At 50.1% G+C, this 22218-nt stretch overlaps 1 protein-coding gene across 6 annotated transcripts in view; it reads left to right on the top strand.

Annotated features, from left to right (window-relative positions):
* KCNH1 (potassium voltage-gated channel subfamily H member 1) overlaps positions 1-22218 on the top strand; it is a 377304-nt gene that overhangs the window by 268191 nt on the left and 86895 nt on the right. For all 6 annotated transcript variants that reach the window (XM_002717533.6, XM_002717532.6, XM_089312133.1 and 3 more), the window contains one exon: positions 16671-16867. In XM_002717533.6, coding sequence (XP_002717579.1) covers positions 16671-16867 — 197 coding nt within the window. The remainder of the gene's footprint in view (positions 1-16670; positions 16868-22218) is intronic.

The following is a 22218-nucleotide window of genomic DNA, read 5'->3' as shown; positions in this document are numbered from 1 at the left end:
TTTATTGTCCTTTGATGGCCATTAGTTCATTCCAGTCAGTTGATGGAATATTTGCTTTCTGCAGGCACTGTCATGGGGTGGATATGCAGCAGAGGAACGAACAGAAACACAGCTTTCAAGAAGCTGCAACACATAGAGGAGACTGATGTTAGGAAGATAGTTCTCACTCTGTATGATAAGTGTTACCAAAGAGAGAATCCAGGTAGTAATAGGGGATCATTGGACAAGCAATTATTGAGCATCTACTATGTATTCTGTGTTCCAACAAGGAAGGAAAACGTCCAAGGAGTTTCAGTTAACATAAGCAGGAGGCATTAGGAGAGAGACCAGAGCTTATCTGTTGCATTTTTGTGCACTCTGGTCTCTTGTTAGCAGTGTTCACTCATTTATATTCTGCTAATTTGCATCGTTCTTCCAGTTCTAATATTCTCCCCCCCCCCCCGTCTCTGTTTAATTTTAGAACAGACTCCAAGAATTAGGAAAAGTGTCAATATTCATAACTGAGTGTGTTTTGTATGTGTTAAAAATAGAACCCTTTCTAATGAAAATTTTCTCGAAGAGTACTTTGCAAACTTTTGTGACTACAACCCATCACGTAAAATGTATAATACACTGCTAACTAATGCACACACATACATTCACAGTTATACATAAGATACAGTACTTCTATTGCTACATGAAATTCAACCTGATGGTTTTTTTTTATTAAATTCTATTCTCTTGCATTAAAAAAACTGACTGTCATGCACCACTAAATTGCTTTCTTGACCTGATCACAGCCCATGGTTCAAAAACATGATCCCATAAACCTAGACAATATCTTTCTTGGATTGTGAGCCATGCTGTCCTCTGAGGACAGTGAGCGTTATAGAAATTTCTTCCATCCCCTTTCCCTCTGCTGTTCACACTGCCTTCATCTTGGCATGAAAACCTCCCACTGTCGTCTTTGGAAGAAATCACTTAATGGCTTCTCCATTTAGTTTCCTGACTGCTTGACATAAATTCAAGTTTTTCAAAATGTGCATTTTATTCATCAGAGTTTTTCCTATTCATTAGATTTCTAAGAGTAACGTTCTTAGAATTTTTCATAGTCATCAGAATTAAAGGGCTTGGGTACCATGTTGCCCCTGCTCAGAAGTTGTCTTGATTTTCTCCGTTACTTGACCAACACAGGGGAGTCATGGACTACAATCAGGGCTGTGCTTTAGTGTGATAGTACTTCATGTTTCTCATCTAAGAGTGGCATTTGTATGTTCTAATTTCACTATGATTTAGTGTCCCTGTGGTAACTTTTATGGGCTTTGCTTTTTAATACTTAATTTGTATATTAATCATGGTTCATCTTGCGTCTTCTTGATTTGTTTTCATTCTGTTGGGCAAGATAGAAGTTTTTTTGGCCAGATTTATTGAGTAGCAGGACAGGCCCTAGAGCTGGAGATCTAACTGTAGCCTGGTTCTGCACCAACTCGCTGCAGGAATTAATCACTGCTGAGGAGGAGGCCCCTAGGTTTCCACTAAACTCATCACCCTGGCACAGTTTATCACCTCCCTCCCCTGTGAGCCTGGCAACTTTTGATTTCTGGTCTCTGGCATCTGGCCCATGGCCCAGCACCCAGAAAGCACCAGGGAATGGAATGGAATTGAAAGGAAGGCAGAAGCTGAGTGGAGAAGGAGCCAAGTGTCTAGAATAAGGCTCTGAACTTGATCTGGTGGGGATGAGGAACTCAGAGAATTTCAGGCAAGGCAGTGACATGAAGCTCAAGGTTGCACAAACCCAGCAGCATGGAGACTGGCTGGGTGGCCCTAGGAAACAGAGAAGCCCTGTGTGAGGCCATGAGAGGGAGACCAAGAAGGGTTCAGAGATCTCGGGGCGGGGGGGAGACTCTCAGGATGTGGGATGTGGGGGGAGGGAGTGGTTTCCATGGTATCTGGAGAGTCCTCAGAGCCAGAGGGAAGAAGATGAGTTTATTCTGTTGATTGTAAAGATTGAGAACAGATCTGGATATGGCTGTCAACTCAAGGAAACTCTTCGCTGTTTGTGCAGGGACCCCGGCCTGCCAAGGATGAAGAGCAGCCTTGACAGTCAGTGGGCAGGTGCTGGCTCACGTGCCATGGATTCCACTTGCAGTCCTGTCACTGTCCACTTAGGCTTCAAAAGGTTCATGAAAAAGACCTAATCTGAAGAATAGGATTTCGATTTTGACACCAAAATTAACTGACCTTTTGATTCCATTGTTGTTGAACTCCTCTCATCTATACGTTCTCCCTAAATGTATAGGTAGAGCCATAAATGCTTTTTCACAGATGAACCCTTGATTTAGTTATTCTTTTAATGAGTACCCCCTTCTCACAGCCCCTAATTTAGAAGGCACTTTTATCTTTGCTTATGTTGCCAGCTGCTTTGGGTCCATGGACCTCGTGTGGGGATGATGAAGCATCTCTTCATTTAGCAATTGCCACAGCATTACATGGTGTCACTCACTCTCTTCTGGGACACAGAGAAAATCCTTGTTTTGGAAGGGAATTCTCTGTCGTGTTGGGTGAGACAAATGCAGGTTCGTGACAACGAGTAACTCAGATGCTTCTCTCTCTAGATTTTCAGAAGAGGAAAGGGAAACGTTCATGGGGGGAAGCAAATGCCGAACTGGCCTTGGAAGGACCAGGCTGGGTTTTGGAGGAGGAAGAGTAGCAGAAGGCTCTCGAGGCTTTCGGCGTGGTGGTTTGTGGGGCCGGTGCCAGGACAGCTGGCGGAGCAGGCTTTCGATGGACCCAGGGGCTCTCAGCTGCAGTCAGCCCAGGACTCAGCTGGGCATCTTGTCACAGGGCCAAGATGCAGCTGCTTCCAACACATTCTGATTCTGCAGCTGAGGATGGAGCCTTCGAGGCTGCAGGGCTAACAGGCACTGGTGGTGCCTCCACGCACCTGGTCAGAGGACTACACTTGGAGCAATGCGGCTGCAGCCAGTCACTGCTTGATGTTTTGGCTGGAATGAGTCAATGGGGAAAGCAGAAAGCACCAAGCAGGGGACCTTTTCTTTCATTTGCTCCCAGGGGTGGGAAACATCTGGCCACAGGCCAAACAAAGCTTGCAAAATCATTTGGTCTGGCCCTGCCAGGGCAACCACAGGCAGGACTCAAAATGCAATAAATCTATAGCAGAGTAATTTTTTAAACAAAGATTTAGTTTGAAAGAGTGATGTGTGTTTACGTGTGTGTGTGTGTGTGTGTGTGTCTATACATAGAGAGAGATCAATCGATTGATTGATCTTCCATCTGCTGGCTCACTCCCCAAATAGCTGCAACAACCAGGGCAGGGCCAGGCTAAGGCCAGGAGCCCAGAACTCTATCCGGGTCTCCCACGTGGGTGCAGGAGCACAAGCACTTGGACCGTTTTCCACTGTATTCCCAGGTGCATTGGCAGGGAGCTGGGTCAGAAGTGGACCAATCAGGACTCGAACTGGCACTTCCATATGGGATGCTGGCATCACAGGTGGTGGCTTAACCTGCTCTGCCATGATGATGCTGGGCCCAGCAGGCCAGTTTTTAAGTTGATAATTCTGTATGGCTGGTGGATGATGCTATAAATATTTAAGTAGCCCTTGGCAAAAACAAGTTTCCCCATCCCTGCAGTGTTTAAACATAGGGAAGCACTAGTTTTCAATCAGATCTGTTGATGCCTGCTTCCTGGATGCAAGGTGATGGAGCTGCAGTGTTGAGTGGTGGGTTTTGTGAGGTTGGAGTCAGGATTTGTGTCAATGAGGAAGGGCATTTTGGGTGTAAAGGATGGTGGGAGCCAGGCCTGGAAAGGAGAGCCTGGGGTGTGTGTTGTAACACTACGTCCTGGAGCTGTGCTCAGAATGCCGTGAGTGGTGGTGGGACCTGGGGCTGGAGGCACATCAGGGCTCGTCTATGGATGCTTCCAGAAAAGAAGAGCTGGGATGTGAGAAACCACCAAAGGTGCATTGACACCAGTAGAGCTGGGATTTGTGAAGAGGAATGAATTGGGCGGGGAGACAGGGAAGCCATTAGGTAACTATAGCTCATGGCAGAAATGAGGGGTGTTGAGGCTGGCACTGTGGTACAGCAGGTAAAGCCACCATCTGCAGTGCCAGCATCCCATATGGGTTCCCGTTTGAGTCCTGGCTGCTCCACTTCCAATCCAGCTCCCTGCTTATGGCCTGGGAGAGCAGTAAAATATGGCCCAAGTGTTTGGGCCTCTGCACCTGTGTGAGAGACCCAGAGGAAGCGCCTGGCTTTGGCCTGGCCCAGCCCTGGCCATTGCAGCCACTTGGGGAGTGAACCAGCAGATGGAAGATATCACTTGTGGGGAGCAACTGGGAGCAACTCGGACTAGACTAAGTTACTGGAATTAAGACTTATTCTATGCATCTGCTCTCCCACAATATGGCGCTGGGAGAGGAGAAAACAGCAGCTTCTACTCAGCTGCCTCCAGTTCAACCAATAAACAGCAGGACCTGCTCCTGATTGGAGGAGAGCAGCATACTCGGCGTGTGGGTAGCAGAGTTGGGATTGGTGGAAGAGGACTATAAAGGAGGAGAGAGACAACATGCACTGGGAACATCTATCTGAAGGAACACCTGTGCAGCCCCCGAGAGAGCCCGCCGGCGGTGTGCCGCTCCCCCGCGGAAGTGGGGAGAGTGGCAGGGGGAACCGCCCTTCCACGGAGGTGGAAGGGACAGTAGCCAACCCGGGAAGAACCAGCAGCAAACCCGGGGAGGGCCGAGCAGACAAAAAAACAGCGCAGGGTCCTGTGTCGTTCCTCCGTGAAGAGGGGGAGCAACATAATGGTGCCGTGACTCGGATAGGAAGCCTAGGCAGGGTCTAGTGTCGCTCCTCCACGAAGAGGGGGAGCGACAATCACTCTCTCTTATCTGTAACTCTGACTTTCAAATAAATAAACATTTTAAAAAATGAGGGGTGTTAAGATGCAGGCAAGTGAAAATGGAGATGGGGTGAGGTTGCCCAATACAGTGCAGGACGGCCAGTGGAATTCAACTCTCATGGAGACGGCACGTAATTATTAGCAAGTTTTCCCCTAACAGTGCACAAAGCTTGCTCGTAAGGAAATGTATTCCCTTACCGAAACTCAGCTTGAACTGGATACCTGCACTTCTGTTTGCTAAGTCTGCCTGTCCCGTGGGGAGGGACGGACAGGTGGAGGAAACCTCAGAAAGGAGAGGGCTGCGAATCACAGGGGGACGGGGTGAGCAGAGACAGGTGCCGCTGGGACATTGGATGTGTGGGGAAATGAGGCACCAGGGGCAGGAAGCCAAGCCAGGAGGGAGAGAAAGTGAGAGGGGAAGGCGTGAGCTTCCGGCAGCTTTGGTGCATTTAACTCCCCAGAGGACGTCCCAGTGGAGGGGCCTGGAACTGGGGAGGCAAAGGAGCCAGAGCTGAAGACAGACTGGGGATTCGGAGGAATAGACGAGAAATGGCAGAGGGGCAGAGATGGACACAGAATGCGTGAATGGTTTTTAGAAGAACTCAGTATTTCAGGGCAGTGGAAAGGAAGTGGAAGTAGAACCTCGACTGGCTCACAAGGAATTTTAAGAAATATTACAAATTCTCACGACGGGGTGAGTGTTTGGCCTGGTTGCTAGGATGCCTGCATCCCACATTGGAGTACTGGGTTCAAGTCCTGGCTCCAGCTCTGACTTCAGCTTCCTGCTAAGGCAGGCCGTGGGAGGCACTGGTTACGGCTCCACTGTTTGGGTTCCTACCACCCACGTGGGAGACCTGGATTATGTTTCCAGCTCTCAGCTTTGGCCTGGTTCAGCCTTAGCCATTGCAGATATTTGGGGGATGGGAGCCCTCTCCGTCCATCTGTCTCTGCCTCTCAAATAATGTTTCTCTTTTAAGTAAGAGACAGAACTCCCATCTACTGGTTGATCCCCAAATGCCTGCAACAGCCCTGGACTAGGGGCTGACGTCGGCATCGGGGAGCTCAGTCCAGGTCTCCCCGGCAGATGGCAGGAATGCAACGACTTGAACGTAGCCTCTGCCTCCCAGGGCACACTAGAGAAAGCTGGAATGAGGAGCAGAGCAGGACTCGAATCCAGCCCCCTGGTGTGGGAAGCAGGTGTTCCGTCAGTGGCTTTACTAGGCTGAATGGCTGCCCTTCAAACAAATTTTATAAAAATTTTCAAAATTCTTATAAAGGTAAAAATACAGCCTTTGACTACAACATGATCTCATTTCTGTGGGGAAAATTGTAGATAAAAGCCCATAAGCATCCACACCAATATGTTCTAGAGAATATCTTGTTCATGAGATTGGAGCACATTTAATTTTCTTTTTTACATTTGTCTTTCATTTCTTTAAGAGAGCATGTGCTACTTTCAAAATGAGATTTTTTTTTTTTACTTTTCAAGATCTTGAGAGAGAACATTATTTCAAGTTTCACATATCCATTTGCTTGTTAAATTATTGAAAAGAATGATATTTTCTTTTTCACATATATATTCTGACAGCATTTTTGTCATTTATGAATATAATCAATACAAAAAATGGCATGTATTTTCTTTACATGCCACCCAAACCCTTCAGTAGTTCTTTTTTTTTTTTTTTAATTTTATTTTATTTTTTTGACAGGCAGAGTGGACAGTGAGAGAGAGAGACAGAGAGAAAGGTCTTCCTTTGCCGCTAGTCCACCCCCCAATGGCCGCCGTGGCCCGCGCGCTGCGGCCGGCGCACCGCGCCGATCTGATGGCAGGAGCCAGGAGCCAGGTGCTTTTCCTGGTCTCCCATGGGGTGCAGGGCCCAAGCACCTGGGCCATCCTCCACTGCACTCCCTGGCCACAGCAGAGGGCTGGCCTGGAAGAGGGGCAACCGGGACAGAATCCGGCGCCCCGATCGGGACTAGAACCCGGTGTGCCAGCGCCGCCAGGCGGAAGATTAGCCTAGTGAGCCGCGGCGCCGGCCAGTAGTTCTTTTTTTAAAAATATAAGATTTATTTATTTATTTGAAAGACAGAGTTACAGAGAGAGGTAGAGCCGGAAAGAGAGAGAAGTTTTCCATCTGCTGGTTCACTCCCCAAATGACCACAATGGCCGGAGCTGTACCAATCCAAAGCCAGGAGCCAGGAGCTTCTGCCGGGTCTCCCACATGGGTGCAGGGGCCCAAGGACCTAGGCCATCTCCCACTGCTTTCCCAGGCCGTAGCAGAGAGCTGGATAGGAAGTGGAGCAGCTGGGACTCAAACTGGTGCCCGTATGGGATGGCAGCACTGCAGGCGGTGGCTTTACCTGCAAAGCCACAGCACCGGCTCCAGCTCCAGTAGTTCTTGAGACGGAAGATGGCCAATGGTGAGGACAGAATGACTTCTCCGACAGAAGTTAAAGCAGCAAGTTCATGTAAGTACTCGTTACTTTGGGCATAGAGAAGCTGAATGGTCCACAGAGATGCTTCCCGCGATTCTTAGAGCTGGTGTAGGGGAAGGAGGGGCTCTCCCCTGTGGCAGGCATGGCTCCATATTGTCCCGAGGACCCGGGTGAGGTTGCTAGGTGAGTGTTGCCGCCACCCGCCATGTGAAAATGCTTGCCCCTGGCCGGCCCCAGGGGAGGAGCTGTCTCTGAACACCTCAACCCAGCATTGGTATGCAGGCAGCTGTTCCAACAGCTGGAGCAATCACATTCAACCTACACCCCTGCAGGGGGCTGCAGTCCGCATCACCTGGGACTTGAGAAACTCAAAGCCGTTTGCATTGGGTAGCACGTGCCCTGTTTCTAAGCGGACGCAAGTGGAGACAAGGTTCTCTTCCTCAATGCTCTCTTTTCTGAAGCACTTAAAAAAAAAAATTGGCTTGCAGTCCCTGAAGACACTAGCAATGAGGAGAAGGAATAGATCTTTTGAAAGGAAATCGTTGTGACTTGAGTGTCCAGACCGGAGGACGGGCCGAGTCCCAGAATGTGGGAAACCAAGGCAGGTGTGATGCTGAAACAGGAAGTTTTACTGTCATGCAAAATGTTTCAAATGGAATCTCAAGTGGAGAAAACTGTGTGTGTGTGTGTGTGTGTGCGCACGCGCACGCGCACGTTTGCGTGTTCGAGTAGCGTGAGAGAGTGCTTGGCTATAGAAGAATGCAGACATGAGAAGAAAACGGGCAGGTGTACCAGAATGCCAGCTGACGTTTTCGGACATTCTCCGCCACAGTGACTGTTACTCTCTCTGCTTTCCGTATGTGCCAATTATTTTCCACAATGCAGTAATATGCTTCTCTATGGGGAAAAATGAAGTCAATTTTCAGCTCTCGTCTGTGGAAATGGTCACCCGCGCTCAGTGGAGAACGTGTGACCTGTGTGCTTGCCTGCGGAGACGTTTGGCTAATTTAACCTCACCTCCCTGCCATTGTGACGACGCGAAGGAGCCTCGTCGCGGCCGTTTCTAAGTCCAGGCCGTGTCTTACCCAGTGATAGGCGAGGCCCTGGCCAGAGAGGGAAGCCGCCCTCGGCGGTTCAGGCTCTGTGTGAGTAACCACGTGCAAGGCTGAGGAACGCGTTGCAGTGAAAATTTAATGCTTTTAAGGGGAGCCTTTGTATCCCAGGGTCGTCTCTGACATGCGTTGTCTTTATTTCCTTACAATTTCACCTGCGAAGTTTCAGTGTTGCATGGAGCTGCATCCCAATGAACGAAGCAAGTGTTCCTGTGCAGGTCGGGAATCCACATTCCTGAGTCAGGCTGACGGTGCGGCCGCCTGAGGCTGTCCAGGTCTGGCGCCGGGTCTGGGGGCTGGTCCTCTGCTCCCAGCCTTCTGGGGCGGCGTGTAGGTCTGTCTGCTAAGAGCCATCTCTTGATTGATATCATGCCATATGTTGGCATTAGTGCTGGGGGCTAGAGATCTAAACTGGACACCCTTCTCATGGAGCTGATAGTATGGAGGGGACAAGCATGAAAAGACATGAAGTTTCATAATCCTAAGAGTTGTAATAGGAGTAAGAGCAGAAAACTGTGGGAGCTCATATGGAAAGCAACTAATCCAGCCAGGCTGTGAGAAATCACGGAAGGCGTCCTGGCAGAGGTGATGTCGGCGCTGAAGACCACCAGGTGCAACAGTGGCTTTGGGCAGTTAGGATGGGAGATTAGAAAGTGAATGTCCCTCCAAGCCTCTGGAGAGGTTGGGGAGATGTGTGTGGCAGTGAGAAGTAATCAGTGCACCTGGGGCCCAGCGCTCTCAAGGGGCTGGAATGAGGAGGTGAGCAAGGCTCGGAGCCTTGAGGGCAGTGGGAAGCCAGAGGAGTGATGGCGTCGCATTGAGGCTTAGGAAAAAGCAGCCTGGCCGCTGTGTGGAGAATGGATTTGAGAGAGAGCCCAGGAGAGAGGCAGGGGGAGCTGCAGCAAGGAGGCAGAGAGTGGGCAGAGGCCTGACCTGAAGATGGGGGGAGAGTTGGAGATCCAAGAGAAAGCTGAGGGCTGAAGTCCTCACAGCTCGGCCATTCGTCGGGTACGGAGAGGAGTGAGAGGGAGGAGTCTGGGGTCACACCGATGACTTCGTTGCTATGGGCAGCACTGGAGGCCGAGCTGGCTTCCCGAGGGGAGAAGGACCGGTTCCATCGGTAGATCTGTGGGTTTGAGCTGAGGGAAGCCGTAGGGGGGCGAGGAGAGTGGTGGGCATTGTCAAGCTATTACTGGGCTGGATTTCATGAAACAGAATTGTCAGCTAACACCGGTGTTTTATGGCCCAAACAATTCTGCCAATTAAACTGACTCATCATCGATCGTAAGGTGCATTGTGATTACAGAGAGAAAAACTGCTGAACAGCAGTTCACAAGGGTCGGCTAGAACCCAGCTGGGGCCTGTGGAGCCCTAGACAGCGTCTTGGATTCCTCAGCCAGAGGAGTGAGGATCGATGTGGTGATTCTGTGTGGCACGAGTGGAGTGAGCTTAGATCGGCTGCGTGGGTGTTGGGTTCAGGGGGCTCCAGAAACTGCCTGGACCTCTCCCAAGACAAGAAGACAGGTCCAGGTCAAAGCCTCACCTTTTGTTTTCCAGACTTATCTGGTATTAGAAATAACACCAGCCTAGAGGTAGGCAGCCTGGAGGGCTTCCCGGGGTCGAGCCCACCGCAGGAGGCTGAGCAGCATGAGACGCTAACCCTCATGGCATGGAGGGAGAGACCGTGCTTCCCGCAGGAGTGAGTTCCTGAGAGCGAGGGACTGGGCTGTGCACACAGGCACATCGTTAGACAAAGGAAACCCAGAGAGTGTGTGCTTGGTGCTCCCAGAGCCACCTCCCGGCAGAAGGAAACGGGGTGCAGTTCTCCCCTGTTCCCGGCAACACTGCCCCGGGGTCCAGCTGATGACGGGCAGTGAATACAGCCCCAGGCACCCTCTGCATCCCTAACCACCCAGCTGCCCCCGTGCTGTCTGGGAAAATCAGGCCTGCCGCATCTCCTCTGTGATGGGTCCTCAGGGCTACCTTAGCGCAGCTGTCCCCGGATGTTGGTCTTTGGTTTCTGTTGCTGTTTTACACTCCCTTGTTACACTTGTACATAAGCTCTGTCTCCCTGCGCCGTAAGCCGTTGGACAGAGATGATCTCGGATCCATATACGTTGTTAGAACACTGCTCTGCAGGAGGGTGGGGCAAGTCCTGGATGGAATTGCTGATGGAATAGTGTGCAGGGCGAGGGTGAGACGTGAGCCACCCCCAGGGACGCTGGATCTGCTAACTTACTGGAGAGGCAGAGTCGATGAAGTTCACCATGGGCTTGGCATGTGACCTCACGACCTCTTGTTTGGGCGTCGCTGGCCCAGATCCATGGCGGAGCCACCCCACGGTCCCCTCTCTGATGCAGGTGGCTTGTGTTGCTTGCCTTTTTACCAAGCTAAAAAGAAACCTGTGTTTCTTGTACATACCTGAGCTCTCCTGCAAAAGCTAAAAATGAGACCAAATCTTTTTGCTGGAAGAAGCCCCTCTGAGAAGTGGGGAGAACTGCAGAGCCATCCCTGGAACCAAGGTCTCCTCGGTATCCCAGGTCCCTGCTTTCTTTGTTAGCATAAAAAAAGTCCAGTGAAACCTGCTGGCTAAGCCCTCCACACCCCACCACCATCAGATAGGAGCTGGCACTTAGAGCTGAGGCTTTAGACTGATAGGTGTATTTCACAGTTCTGACGGGCAGGTGCGCTGATGAGGTTTCCACCGTATCTGTCTGTCTCTGATGGATATACTATAGCGGATGCAGAGGAGGCCACAGACTGCCAGAGGTATGTGTTGTGCAGGAAGGATAAGAGGAAGGGCTTTGCAGCTTTACTACAGATGAGAGAAGGCAATGTTTACGCGATGTCAACACTTGTCCTACCTGTTCTCCCCTGTCTCAGCCAATCCCAGGGAAACAGCCCCAAAGCCCTTGAGAGAGTTAGTGAGTTCTTCAAGTGAACTTGGAGGCTGGACTTGGTGCCTTGGGTGCTTAGAGCATGGTTCCTGGCTGGTGCCTGAGCCTGGCACAGTGAGTCCTCAGCAGTCCTGGTTCTCTGGTCCCACTGCGTCACGGGCTCCTGAACTGACCAGGCTGTGGGTTCAGCTGCTCCAACTCCACCACTGCATACAAAGAGAATCTCGGACAACACAGGAGCTCACTCTTCTCTTACGTGGCGGCAGTGTGGGTGTAGGAGGGCTGGTCTGACAAAGGGGGTGGGTGCCCAGCTCCTCCTAGCATGTTCCTTCACCCATCCTCACTACATCTGTCGCTCCACTGTTAGAGCCTGGCACTCCGGACCAGGGCCCGACGAAAGCTGTGGAATGACTGAATGAGTTCTTCCTACTTGGTTTGGGTCTAGAAGGGGTTAATGATTTCAGCGGTAGCTAGTCGCTTCAGAATTCTGTTTTGCATAGTACAGGGGACACCAGTGGGAGGAGTCTTTTAAAAAGCACATTAATAGGATATGCACAATGGAATATTATTCAGCCATAAAAAAGTGGAGTCCTGTCATTTATAGCCAGCCAGGTAGACCTGGAGGACCTTGTGTTTTAAGTGAAACAAGGCAGGCACACAAAGACAGACACCAGGTATTCTTTCTCATGTGGCAAAGCTAAAAATGTGGGTCCTGGAGAAGCAGAGAGAATGGTGGTTACCAGAGGCCGTGAAGAGCGCTGGGGGAGAGAGACAGGTTGCTTTATGGGCACAAAAATGCAGTGTTCTGTAGTGCGGTAGGGTGACCGTACTTAACCATAACTTACCGTGCATTTCAAAGGAGCTAGCAGAGAACATTCCGAATGTCCCCAACACAGAGAAATGATCCGTGTTCGAGGAGCTGGAAACACTGATGACCCTGGGGTGATCGTTGTGTATTGCATACGTGTGTCGACATGCCGAGCCGTACCCCTCCCCCACAAATATGTGGTGTTACTATGTGGCAATTAAAAATGGCTGAAAAAATGTAAGCCCGTAACAGGGAATGGAAAAGAGAGGCAGGCAGACATTTCATCTTGGCCTCAATTGCCCTGGCCTGCCCCTGCATGCTGGGAATCTGTCCTTGAGTGGGTGGGGTCCTCTCTGGGGGGGCTCCTCACCCAGGCACAGGGCTCAGATCAGACTTGATTGATTCCCTGCAAGTCTTTGATATTTGAGAAGGCTGCTAAATTCTTGCAGGGTCCTGGGTCCAGCTCTTCTTCAACTTGCCCTGGTCACCCCTCTAGCCCCTCCCCGCATTCCCACCTGCTGTTCCAGCTTCTGCCCTCCATGACACCAAACTGGCTCTTGGCTTGGTTTTCTGCTGTGCTGTGCCCCTGGCGTGGCTCTCCCCTCCCTGTCTCTGGGCCCCTCAAGCCTGTGCGCTGCTTTCCACCAGTTGTGTGCGCGTTCTTCAGTCCCCTGACTATACCCCGGGGCTGCTGAAGTCCACTGCAGAAGTGAAGGCTCAGTCAAGGCAGAAGGGGGGGTGATGAATTATTATGGCAATGTTTGCCTAGAGTTTTAATGAGACTGCCTTTCCTCCCCTCCCCCGTTCCCCCCAGCGCCGCACCCCCTTTGTTCCAGTTCAGAACATCCGTTTAGAATGTTGGTGCTTTGGAGACTTGGAACGTTAGGTTTTCACATTCTGCACCCAGCGCCTCGCGGTGATAAATAAATCAATACGCTGATTGCTTGAGTCGGTTGATTGCTGAGAGCGTTGGGGCACCTTTTGTTCTTGAATAAGTGATCATTTCCCATTAGCCAACAAGAGACAAACGTGGATGTGGGGCTCATCCTGGCTTCCGATTCCCAACGCTGACCCGGGAAATCACCGTTCCCAGCCGCGTGGCTGACTCCGGAGCAGCCTGCCGGATGCACTGTCTCCTTCCCTTTGACAGTTTGCCCAAGTCATAGGTGGCATAAAAACATTTCTGCCTTGCCAGAGTAGGCCTGCGCTTGTTGTAAATCTGACAGGTCCTCCGACATCGCATTCTCAAAGCTAACAGATAATTTATACCAAGATGTTGCCTCAACGGGAAGTAAGATTGTCTGATTTTCAATTTGGGTTGAAAATCAAAACCAAGTTATGACAGCCCTGAGCCTCGTCCACCCTGTAGATTAACCGTGATTATCTTACCGTGAAGTACACTTTGCGATGGGAACCACCCTCCGTTGACTGCCTCTGTCAGAAACCATCGATTGGAAAGCGTCTAGTAGGATAATGTCATTTCTAAAGCCTTGTTTATTTCTAGCTGTGTTCCAATCACAATATGGTTGTCCTTGGTTTTATGCAACAGGTATGGCCCTGAGGAGTTGTTTATAAACTGCATTTTTACAGATCAATTCATATGTTAAATGCACAAGAGGAGCTTTTATTTTACTTTGTGCATTCTTTTATTATTAGAGAAATGACTCCCAGACTCACGTGATCAGACGTTGGGTCTTATTTAAATGAGGTCATCTCCATATGAATCAGACAAGCTTACCGGTAGGCTGCCATTAGAGGTATTTCTGGCTTAGTTATGCCATATTTTCTTCCAATAGGAGCCTGCAGGTTTTTACAAGTTCTACATTTTCTCACCGATATGCAGAAGGCTTACCCAGGAAAAAAATCTGTCCCTGTTGGAGTCTCACCTTGTTTATTCTTGTCTTATTATTTCAGGGCAGGATGCAGGGGTGCCAGCTCAGAGCTGGGATCACCTGTGATGTTCTTCTAGAATATTAGAAATCCTGTTAGATAGTTTCTCATGAGCCCTTCAGCCTAGCGCCCCACAATTCCGTGCATTCTTGTTACATAGTGGCTTAAAAAATGTATTCTTGTCTCTCAGCTGGTTGCTTGTCACTCGGGCTTTGCATTCGTGATTATTGTCAGGCATCGGCTGGGGCTGCAGTCATCCGAAGGCGGGGCTGGGCTGGAAGATAAGATGGCACCTTGACATGATTGACAGTTGAGGCTGCCTGGCAATTGAGAACTCAGCTGCGCTGTGGACTAAGAGCACATCCATGTGCCCTCTTGTGTGGCTTCTGCTTCTCATGGATAGGTGGGACTTTCCCTCTTGGAATCCAAAGAGAAAGTGTTCTAAGAGACCTGAGCGTGGGATGCCAGGAACATCATGTCTGCCAGATTCTATCAGTTTAGAGCCCAGGTGTGGCTTGCCTCCTGTTGAGTTGCAGCATGTGCACAAGGGGCAAAGGAATAGATTGGATGCTTAATGCAGGAAGAGCTGTCTCTGGAGGAACATGGTTACATGAAGGTGAAGGGCTCAGGGGTCACTGTGGACTGTGTGGGCGGGTTACAGAATGCTCAACATGTACAAATGGATTGGCCTCCTTGGTGAGAACGCTCCACCAGGGAGCATACTTGAAGGAGCCAGTTCGCATCCTACAGAGAGAAATGCTCCCATCCAGTGTCCCCAGCCCTACATCAGCACACTCATATTACAGAAGCTTGAAAAAAAAAAAAAAAAGGAAAAACTGGGAAGGAAATCTAAGGCATGTTTATCTAGAATCTGCCCAAGCACGTGTCCTACTTACATTGTATCAATAAAATCCTCCTTGCAAATTAGAACCACAGACACAGGGGAACTGTCAAGTAAAGCACCCGTCCAGGGACTTTCCCGTCGTATATCTGGAGATGTTTGGAAAAGGCAGCGCCTGTGGAGCGGCGTATGCACGTCGAGTGGCTGCTTTTTAGTGTTGAGGAGGAGTCACGTGCCGCCCGTGTGCTTGCAGGTGCGACTGCTTCAGCAGCCTTCATCAGCGTCATGGCTGCCCCGTTCATCACTCTGAGCCACAGGTACCCGGATTCCAGCTGCGGCGCTTGGCTGATCCGGATGCATAGGCTGACAGCACCCTGGAATCTATTACTTTTCACTTGTTGTAGCTAGCATCTTTTTCCCTTCCCCCTGCGCACGCCTCTCTGGCTCCCTGAGGATTCAAATTTGTGTTTATCGGTGCTAAAATAGAGGCAAGATAAACAACATTTTCAACTATTTATAACCAGAGGCTGTGCCAGGAATGAATTCGGCTTTGAGTTAGACATATGTTAGGATGTTGATCCCTGGGAAGAGGAGGAGCCATCTCCCAGGTGTGCGGAGCAGATGTTTTGAGCAGACTGATTGGAGTTTCACCCGGAGTATGTGGAATTGGAGCTTGTCTTACTTTGTGCTGCTACAACAGAGTATCATAGAACAGGTGACCTCTAAGCCATAGAAGCTTCTGGAGGCTGGAAGTTCCACATTAGGGGCCAGTGTGGGCAGGTTCTGGTGAGGACCTTCTAGGCTACAGACCACCTGCTTCATCTTTAGCCTTGTGTGTTAGGGTACAAGAGAGACCTTGGAGTCCCTGTTGCCTAGGAAGGCTCTATGTTCATGACTTCACTGCCTCTCCAGTAGTCTCCATCTGCCTCCTGGCTCTGTCACACTGGGAATCAGGATTTTGATACACGATTTGGGGCTGAGGGAGGGGACCCAGTTACTCATTCCATAGCACTCTGTTGACTTGCTAAGCTTACCTGTGTGAAGTGCTTAGGGTAACAGATCTGGAGATGCCATTTATACAGGTCCTGTATTTTTATATTCCCAAGAAGGCATGTCAAAGGGTAGGGAACAGACTCTGGATGGGGTCTTGGGAGCACCTTGGAGTACTTGAGAGGAGAGAGACCCACACTTGCCAGCCTTCTGTAGGTTGACATAGATAGAGGAGTCCTGTCATGTTCACCAGCCCTGTGAAGAGTCCACATGCTCCCCATCAACAGCCTAACTAACTGCTCACCTCTCAGTGTAGACCTGTAGTCCACCTGCCAGTGTGGACCAAGCTCCTGCCAGGTGATAGGCACTGTGTTACATGAGGGGGAGTAAGACACCAGAGTTCTCAGGTTGGCAGATATGCAATAACCAGAACTCAAACAAGTGATTCAATGATAGGTTATGATTAGTGTTATGCAGAAAAGAGGGTGCGATGAAGAATGACAGTCACAGGTGGGATTTGGGATAGGATGACCAGGATAGCCCTCCAGGGAGCTGGCATGAATGATCTCCAATCCGTTGGTTAAACCGCAACATATATTATGTGGCATTTTAAAGTTTATCGAATTGCATGTTGTGAAGATTCAAGCTAACATCATTTCTGCCTTTTCTGAACCCAAATTGCAGAATGTGGAGTGGACGGCAATTCTGAGAAGCGGAAGGAAGCAGGCTGACCGTCCCCCCCACCCCCCACCCCCCCGGGCGAGACTTTCTCACGACACCTTTCTCTCCTTAGGGAAAGGAGACGTATTTGGGGATGTGTTCTGGAAGGAAGCCACCCTCGCCCAGTCCTGTGCCAACGTGAGGGCCCTGACCTACTGTGACCTGCACGTGATCAAACGGGACGCCCTGCAGAAGGTGCTGGAGTTCTACACGGCCTTCTCCCACTCCTTCTCCCGGAACCTCATCCTCACCTACAACTTGAGGAAGAGGGTGAGCCGACGCTGTCCGTTCTTTTTTTCTTGTTTTGCCAAGAGCAGTCCTTGTGCACGGAGGATAATCCCTCGGGTCAGGAAAGTTCCTTTGCTGTTTATTTAAGTAACGCATTTGGTTCTAAAGAGATTCTGTTCGTCTCTTGCTCTGCAGAGATTTTTGCTAAAAAATGGAGGCGAGAAGGCGTTTGTTCACGATTAGAAGGTGGATCAGTTTTGATGCAGAGGGGATTTGCTTGGGAGTGTGTCTGTGGCCTTTCATCCCAGCAATATCTAGCATTTTGAAGAGAGGAGGGAAATGTGAGGTTGGTAGTCAAGGACGTGGCTGGGTGGCCCACTTCATTCTGTAAACCGAGTTCTCCCTGGGGACTGGGACCTGCAGAGCAGTGTGAGGCTGTTAGCCAGGCAGCTGGTAATAACTTTTAAAGATAGGAAAATAATTTAGTTGGGGCCAGAAAATAAGAAAGATTTGGAATTTGAAAGCCTTGGAATTTGCTGGTCTAGGGAATAGTTTGTATCCAGCTGCCAACTGAACTGGTTGAGAAGTGATTAGTGGTTTAAGAACCATAGAATTTCCCACCTGAAGGGTTTTTTTTTTTTTCCCTTGCTCAAATGATCAAAATTGTTCCATCTGTCTCTGTAAGGATTAAAATATTTGTCTGTACTCTTAATATTTTCACGACGGATTTTTGTGCATTTTGTCTTTTTGGTTAAATCATTACTGAAACTAGAGTAAACCCTCTGGAAAGATCAGCGTGGGAATCTTCCCCAAAAAGACTTCCTAACCGTTCGCGCAGCCTGTTCCTGTCGCTACGTGTTTGCCTGGCCTGATTCATCCCAGGATCCCGCGTTGGGAGCCCTGGCATCAGTGTGGCTGTTTCTCCTCCCTCTCCCATGCCTCGGCTTATTCTGCAGATCCTGTCACTTCCCCCCAGCTCTCAAATCTGAGTCTCTACTTTGCTCCCATCCCAGAGGAATCGTAGGACACAAAGCTCCTTATTGCAGGGCTCCCTGCCCCTGCCCTGACTGGGTCGCGCCATGGATTCCACCCTCACCTGCCTGCCCTGTGTCTGTCCTGGGTACAGTGCTTCCTCCTTATAGCTGCTCCCTAACCTAAACCCGATCATGCCGCTCCCCCAGCTGACTGCAGGATAGCGTGTGCACGTTTTAGCGGGGCTTACATGGTTGTCCACATCTGGCCCAGACTTGACCCCTGAGCCCCAGCCTCAGCAATGCTCCCCCATGCCTCCCCCTGCCACCCAGAACTCCCACCCGGAGACTGCCACGGGATCCTTCAGGCTGGCCCCGCCCTTTGGAGTGCTGAGTCTCAGCTTGTTGCTTCCTCATCCTGGAATTCCTTCTCTCCTGAGTGACGCCCCCTGTTAACTCTTCCGACTCTGCTACAACACTTATTTGTTCCTCCATCAAACACAATACTGTGCCAACCAAGCTGGACTAGATAGAGAAAACCAAATATATAAAACCAAAAGCTCAGTTCTCTCCGACCAGGAGCCTAAAGCCCAATACAGGAGATGGATACAGGAAGGGTAATTGCAGCACTCGATGCCAAGTACAATCACTGTGATTTGTGCAAGGAATTGTGGGAGTGTGAGAGAGGAGAGCAGCTAAAGGGGCAGCAGGAGAGAAAGTGTGGGAGGGTGGGACCTGAGCTGAGTCTGAAGTATGTGTTTGCCAAACACAAGGGGCAGGTGTTCCACTTGGAGGGGAAGTTGGAGCAAAGTCCAAAGAAAGGAAGCAGCCTTTTGTCTGTGGAAGTGCTTTGTATGAGATTCCAAGTGCCTGTCGTTGGATTACACCGACAGCTTGCTTCTCTCTATTCTTAATCTCTTGACTTGTGTTGTCTTGTGAGTCCCTGCTTGGAGACCGGCCAGGGCCAGGCCTGGTGCCTTGGTCCTCAGTGCCTAAGTGAGTGCAGGGGGATCTGGACTTAGTAAAGCTTTGAGGATGACAAGGAGGCGTCTACATCCTAACAGGCCAGGTTGTGGCGAGATGGCTTTGGTGGTTCTGTGGTTTGAAACTTGACCATTTCGATTCCAGTAGATCATGGGTACTTCTCCCTGACGTATCAGTCAAGAATGCTTTCTGATCACTCTGTTAGCCAAGTGCATTCTCTTAAAGTTTATTTTCTTGTTTGTTTATTACATCTTTCCCTGAAAGCAAGTTCATTATATTCAGTTGAAAACTCACCTGCCACCCACAGTTGGGGTCATCTGGAGAAGTATCATCTTGGAATAATTGTGGACCAAGTAAGCCTGTCTCTAACCCAGGCCACCATTGAACAGTGTTTCAGGGGTCAGGTTGTCAAAGCACAGAATGACTGATCAGTGGAGAAGAATAGACTCAAGGCCATGTTGTTTTTGTTATCGTTGTTTCTTTTCAAGATTTATTTATTTGAAAAAGTAGAATGGCAGGGACTTACCATTCACCGGTTCATTCCCCAAATGCCTACAACATCCAGGGCTAGGCCAGGCCGAAGCCAGGAGCCAGGACCTCCCTCTGCATCTACCCTGTAAGGGGCAGGTGTCGGGGTACCAGTGTCATCAGCAGCAGCTTCCTAGGCCCATGCATGATTGGACGCACAGAGTAGTCAGGACTTGAACCCGACACTCCATTATAGGATGCAGGCGTCCCCAGTGGCGACTTAACCCGCTGTACCTAAGCTCCCATCCTGGGGCCACGTTTTTAGAGGGCTCCTGTGGAGGGGTCTGAACAGCTGCAAAGTGCAGAGGAAGAAGCAAAGCTGTAGATAGATCTTGGCACCGTCCAAGGACGTCCTTTGGAAAGATCAGAGCTCCCGAGGAATGGGATCATCTGCTTCGAATGGCGTCGGGTTTGTGTCTCTCGTGGCACTTAGGCATCCCCTCAGTTCCCACACTCAGAAACGTCATGGAAGGGACTTCAGCATCCAAGGGGAGCCAAACCGAGCTGCCCTTCACACGTCCTTCCAACCCGAAGTGCGTATGAGTCTGGGACGTGTCCAGAGGAATTTTAGCGAGAGCCTTCATATAAAGAGGCAGCATCCTGCCTGCCTTTCTTTTCTTTTCTTTTTGGGAAAAAAAAGAGGCTTGTCATTTTGGTAGTGCCATTGTAGTCTCACATTATGTCCCTCTGGGAATTAATTCACAGTTACACAGGGCATAGAAGACAAGAACATTACATGCATGAGTTGTTCTTGTAGCTTTTTTTTTTTCCTGGCAGAGGGAAGTATTTTCTTGTGGCTGTTTCTATCTTGGCAAAATCGAGGATGCTGTTTGTTAAGGTTCCTGAGAACACAGTGCCTTCCACACCTGTCTGGATGGGTAGTTGATCTTGGAGATCTCCTCCCACACGCAGCAAAATGTTTGAGTTGGAAGGTGCTTCAGTGGCCAACCCGTCTGTTCCCAGGTACCCACTGGCCTCGTGTCACAAATGTGACATTTTATAGAAAGGTCACAGAGCTGGCTTTGTTTCACCAGGAGCCTTCCTGCTTCTCATAGCTTCCGGGCCTGTTCTGGCCCCTTTATTCTAAACCTTGTTGCTTGAGCCCTAAACCCAGGAGTGTCATCAGCTCTCTGTGTGCGCTGGTGATCCGACTCAGGAAGGAACCTGTTGCCTCCCTCCATTTCCTTCAGAGTCACATGAGGTCATGGGCAAGGATGAGAAGGCAGAACCTGGAGCTGCTCCAGGATTTTGACCTTTCGTTCTTTTTTTGTCTGTGAGCTCTGAGCCAGACAAGATCTCAGTCTGGGTCTTGTCTCTACCCACCTTGGTACTTCTGTGATTCTGTACAAATGATCAAAGCTTCCTCATCTGTCCGACGGAGGCGATGAGAACGTCTGCTTTGTCAGATACATTGTGAGGATTACCTAAGGTCATGCTTATGGCTTTTACCTGCAAGGTCTAGTGCGTAGTAAGTTCATGTGTGGGTGGCTGCCATTTTTGAGGGTCTGCTTGAGTGGTACCCTATCATTTTGTGCCTGTTGAGAAATCAAAAGGCAGGCATTCTGCCTTTGTCAGACAGGGCACCTGCTCTGCAGAAGGGCCTGTGGGGTGGGTGCTGTTTTTGCAGCAAAGGGAGGACCAACTGCCCTGGAAAGCAGAACCCTTGTAGCACCGTCACTCGCTCACGCGTCAGGCCAGTTTTCTTGGAGGGAAAGATCTGGCTATTCTGAGATCTCAGATTGGTCACCAGGGAGGTAAGAGGAAGGCACAGCGTCCTCGTCTCCTCTGAGGGAGGCAGCTCAGGGCTATTCACGGAAGCAAGAGGAAGTGGAGCCGTCCTCGCCCCAAACCCTCGGCACTCCAGGGAGCCTGTGGCGTTTCGCTCCCGGCCCTGAGTGCTCTTCTGTCTTTACCCAAAGCATGGACACTATGCATGGTGAAATCCTGAAGCTGCACGAGCTACGTCACAAGGTCAGCACGTGTTGCGTGTCGCTTACTAAATCCCCGGAACAGCGACGTGGCCTTGCCGTCACATCCCTATTTCTCAAGGGAATAAACTAGGGCTCTGTGGAGAGAATCCTTTCCAAGGTCACTCAGCCAATAAGTGACGGCTGCCAAACCCGTGCGTGCGTCTCTGTCTCGGCAGCCATGGCATCCTGTGGCAGAGCCTCCGGGAAGTGTGGTGCTCAGCTTTTCCCATGTTGCATTCTCTGGCTTTCTTCCAGGCCATTGAATTTTCAGGGGCAGCAGGGGTTGTCTCCTAAGTATGGCCAATGGCTGTCACTGCCCCCTGCACCATGGGAAGCTTGCACAGTGTTAGCACAGTCATACCCCAGGTTGGGGGTGTGAGAAGTTACCCTCCTGGTGACAGGTGCACTAGGTTTGTGGCTGGATGTGCTGGAGTGTTGGGCAGTGGACTAACCTGGCCGCGATAACTCACTAGGAAGAGCCCTTCTTTGGGTCTTAGACCTAAGGTTAGAATACCAATGTGAGTTGAGTAGCTGTGTGCCCTTGGGCAAGTTACTGAACTATTCTAAACCTCCGTTTCATTATATGAGGGTACTTCAGAAAGCTCAGGGACAAATAAGATAAGATAATTTGAGAGGATGGGTGTTCGGCACAGGAGTTAGAATGCTGCTTGGCATGCCTGCATCACAGTGCAGAGGGCCTGGTTTGAGTCCTGGCTTTGCTTCCATTCCAGCTTCCTGCTAATGTGCAGCCCGTGAGGCAGCAGGGGATGACTCGAGTGCTTGGGTCTCTCATACCCACATGACAGAGCCCCATTGAATTCTGGGTGCCTGCCTTCAGCTTGGCCCAGTCCCAGCTGTTGTGGGCATCTGGGGAGTTAACCAGCCGATTAAGATTCAATCTCTGGCCGGCGCCGCGGCTAACTAGGCTAATCCTCCGCCT

The sequence above is a fragment of the Oryctolagus cuniculus genome, chromosome 13 (genome assembly GCF_051225735.1).
Source record: "Oryctolagus cuniculus isolate XC-2025 breed Fujian yellow rabbit chromosome 13, ASM5122573v1, whole genome shotgun sequence".
NCBI classification, from domain to species: domain Eukaryota; kingdom Metazoa; phylum Chordata; class Mammalia; order Lagomorpha; family Leporidae; genus Oryctolagus; species Oryctolagus cuniculus.
Note: the sequence above shows the minus strand (reverse complement) of the source record. Positions and strands in the feature narration are given on the sequence as shown.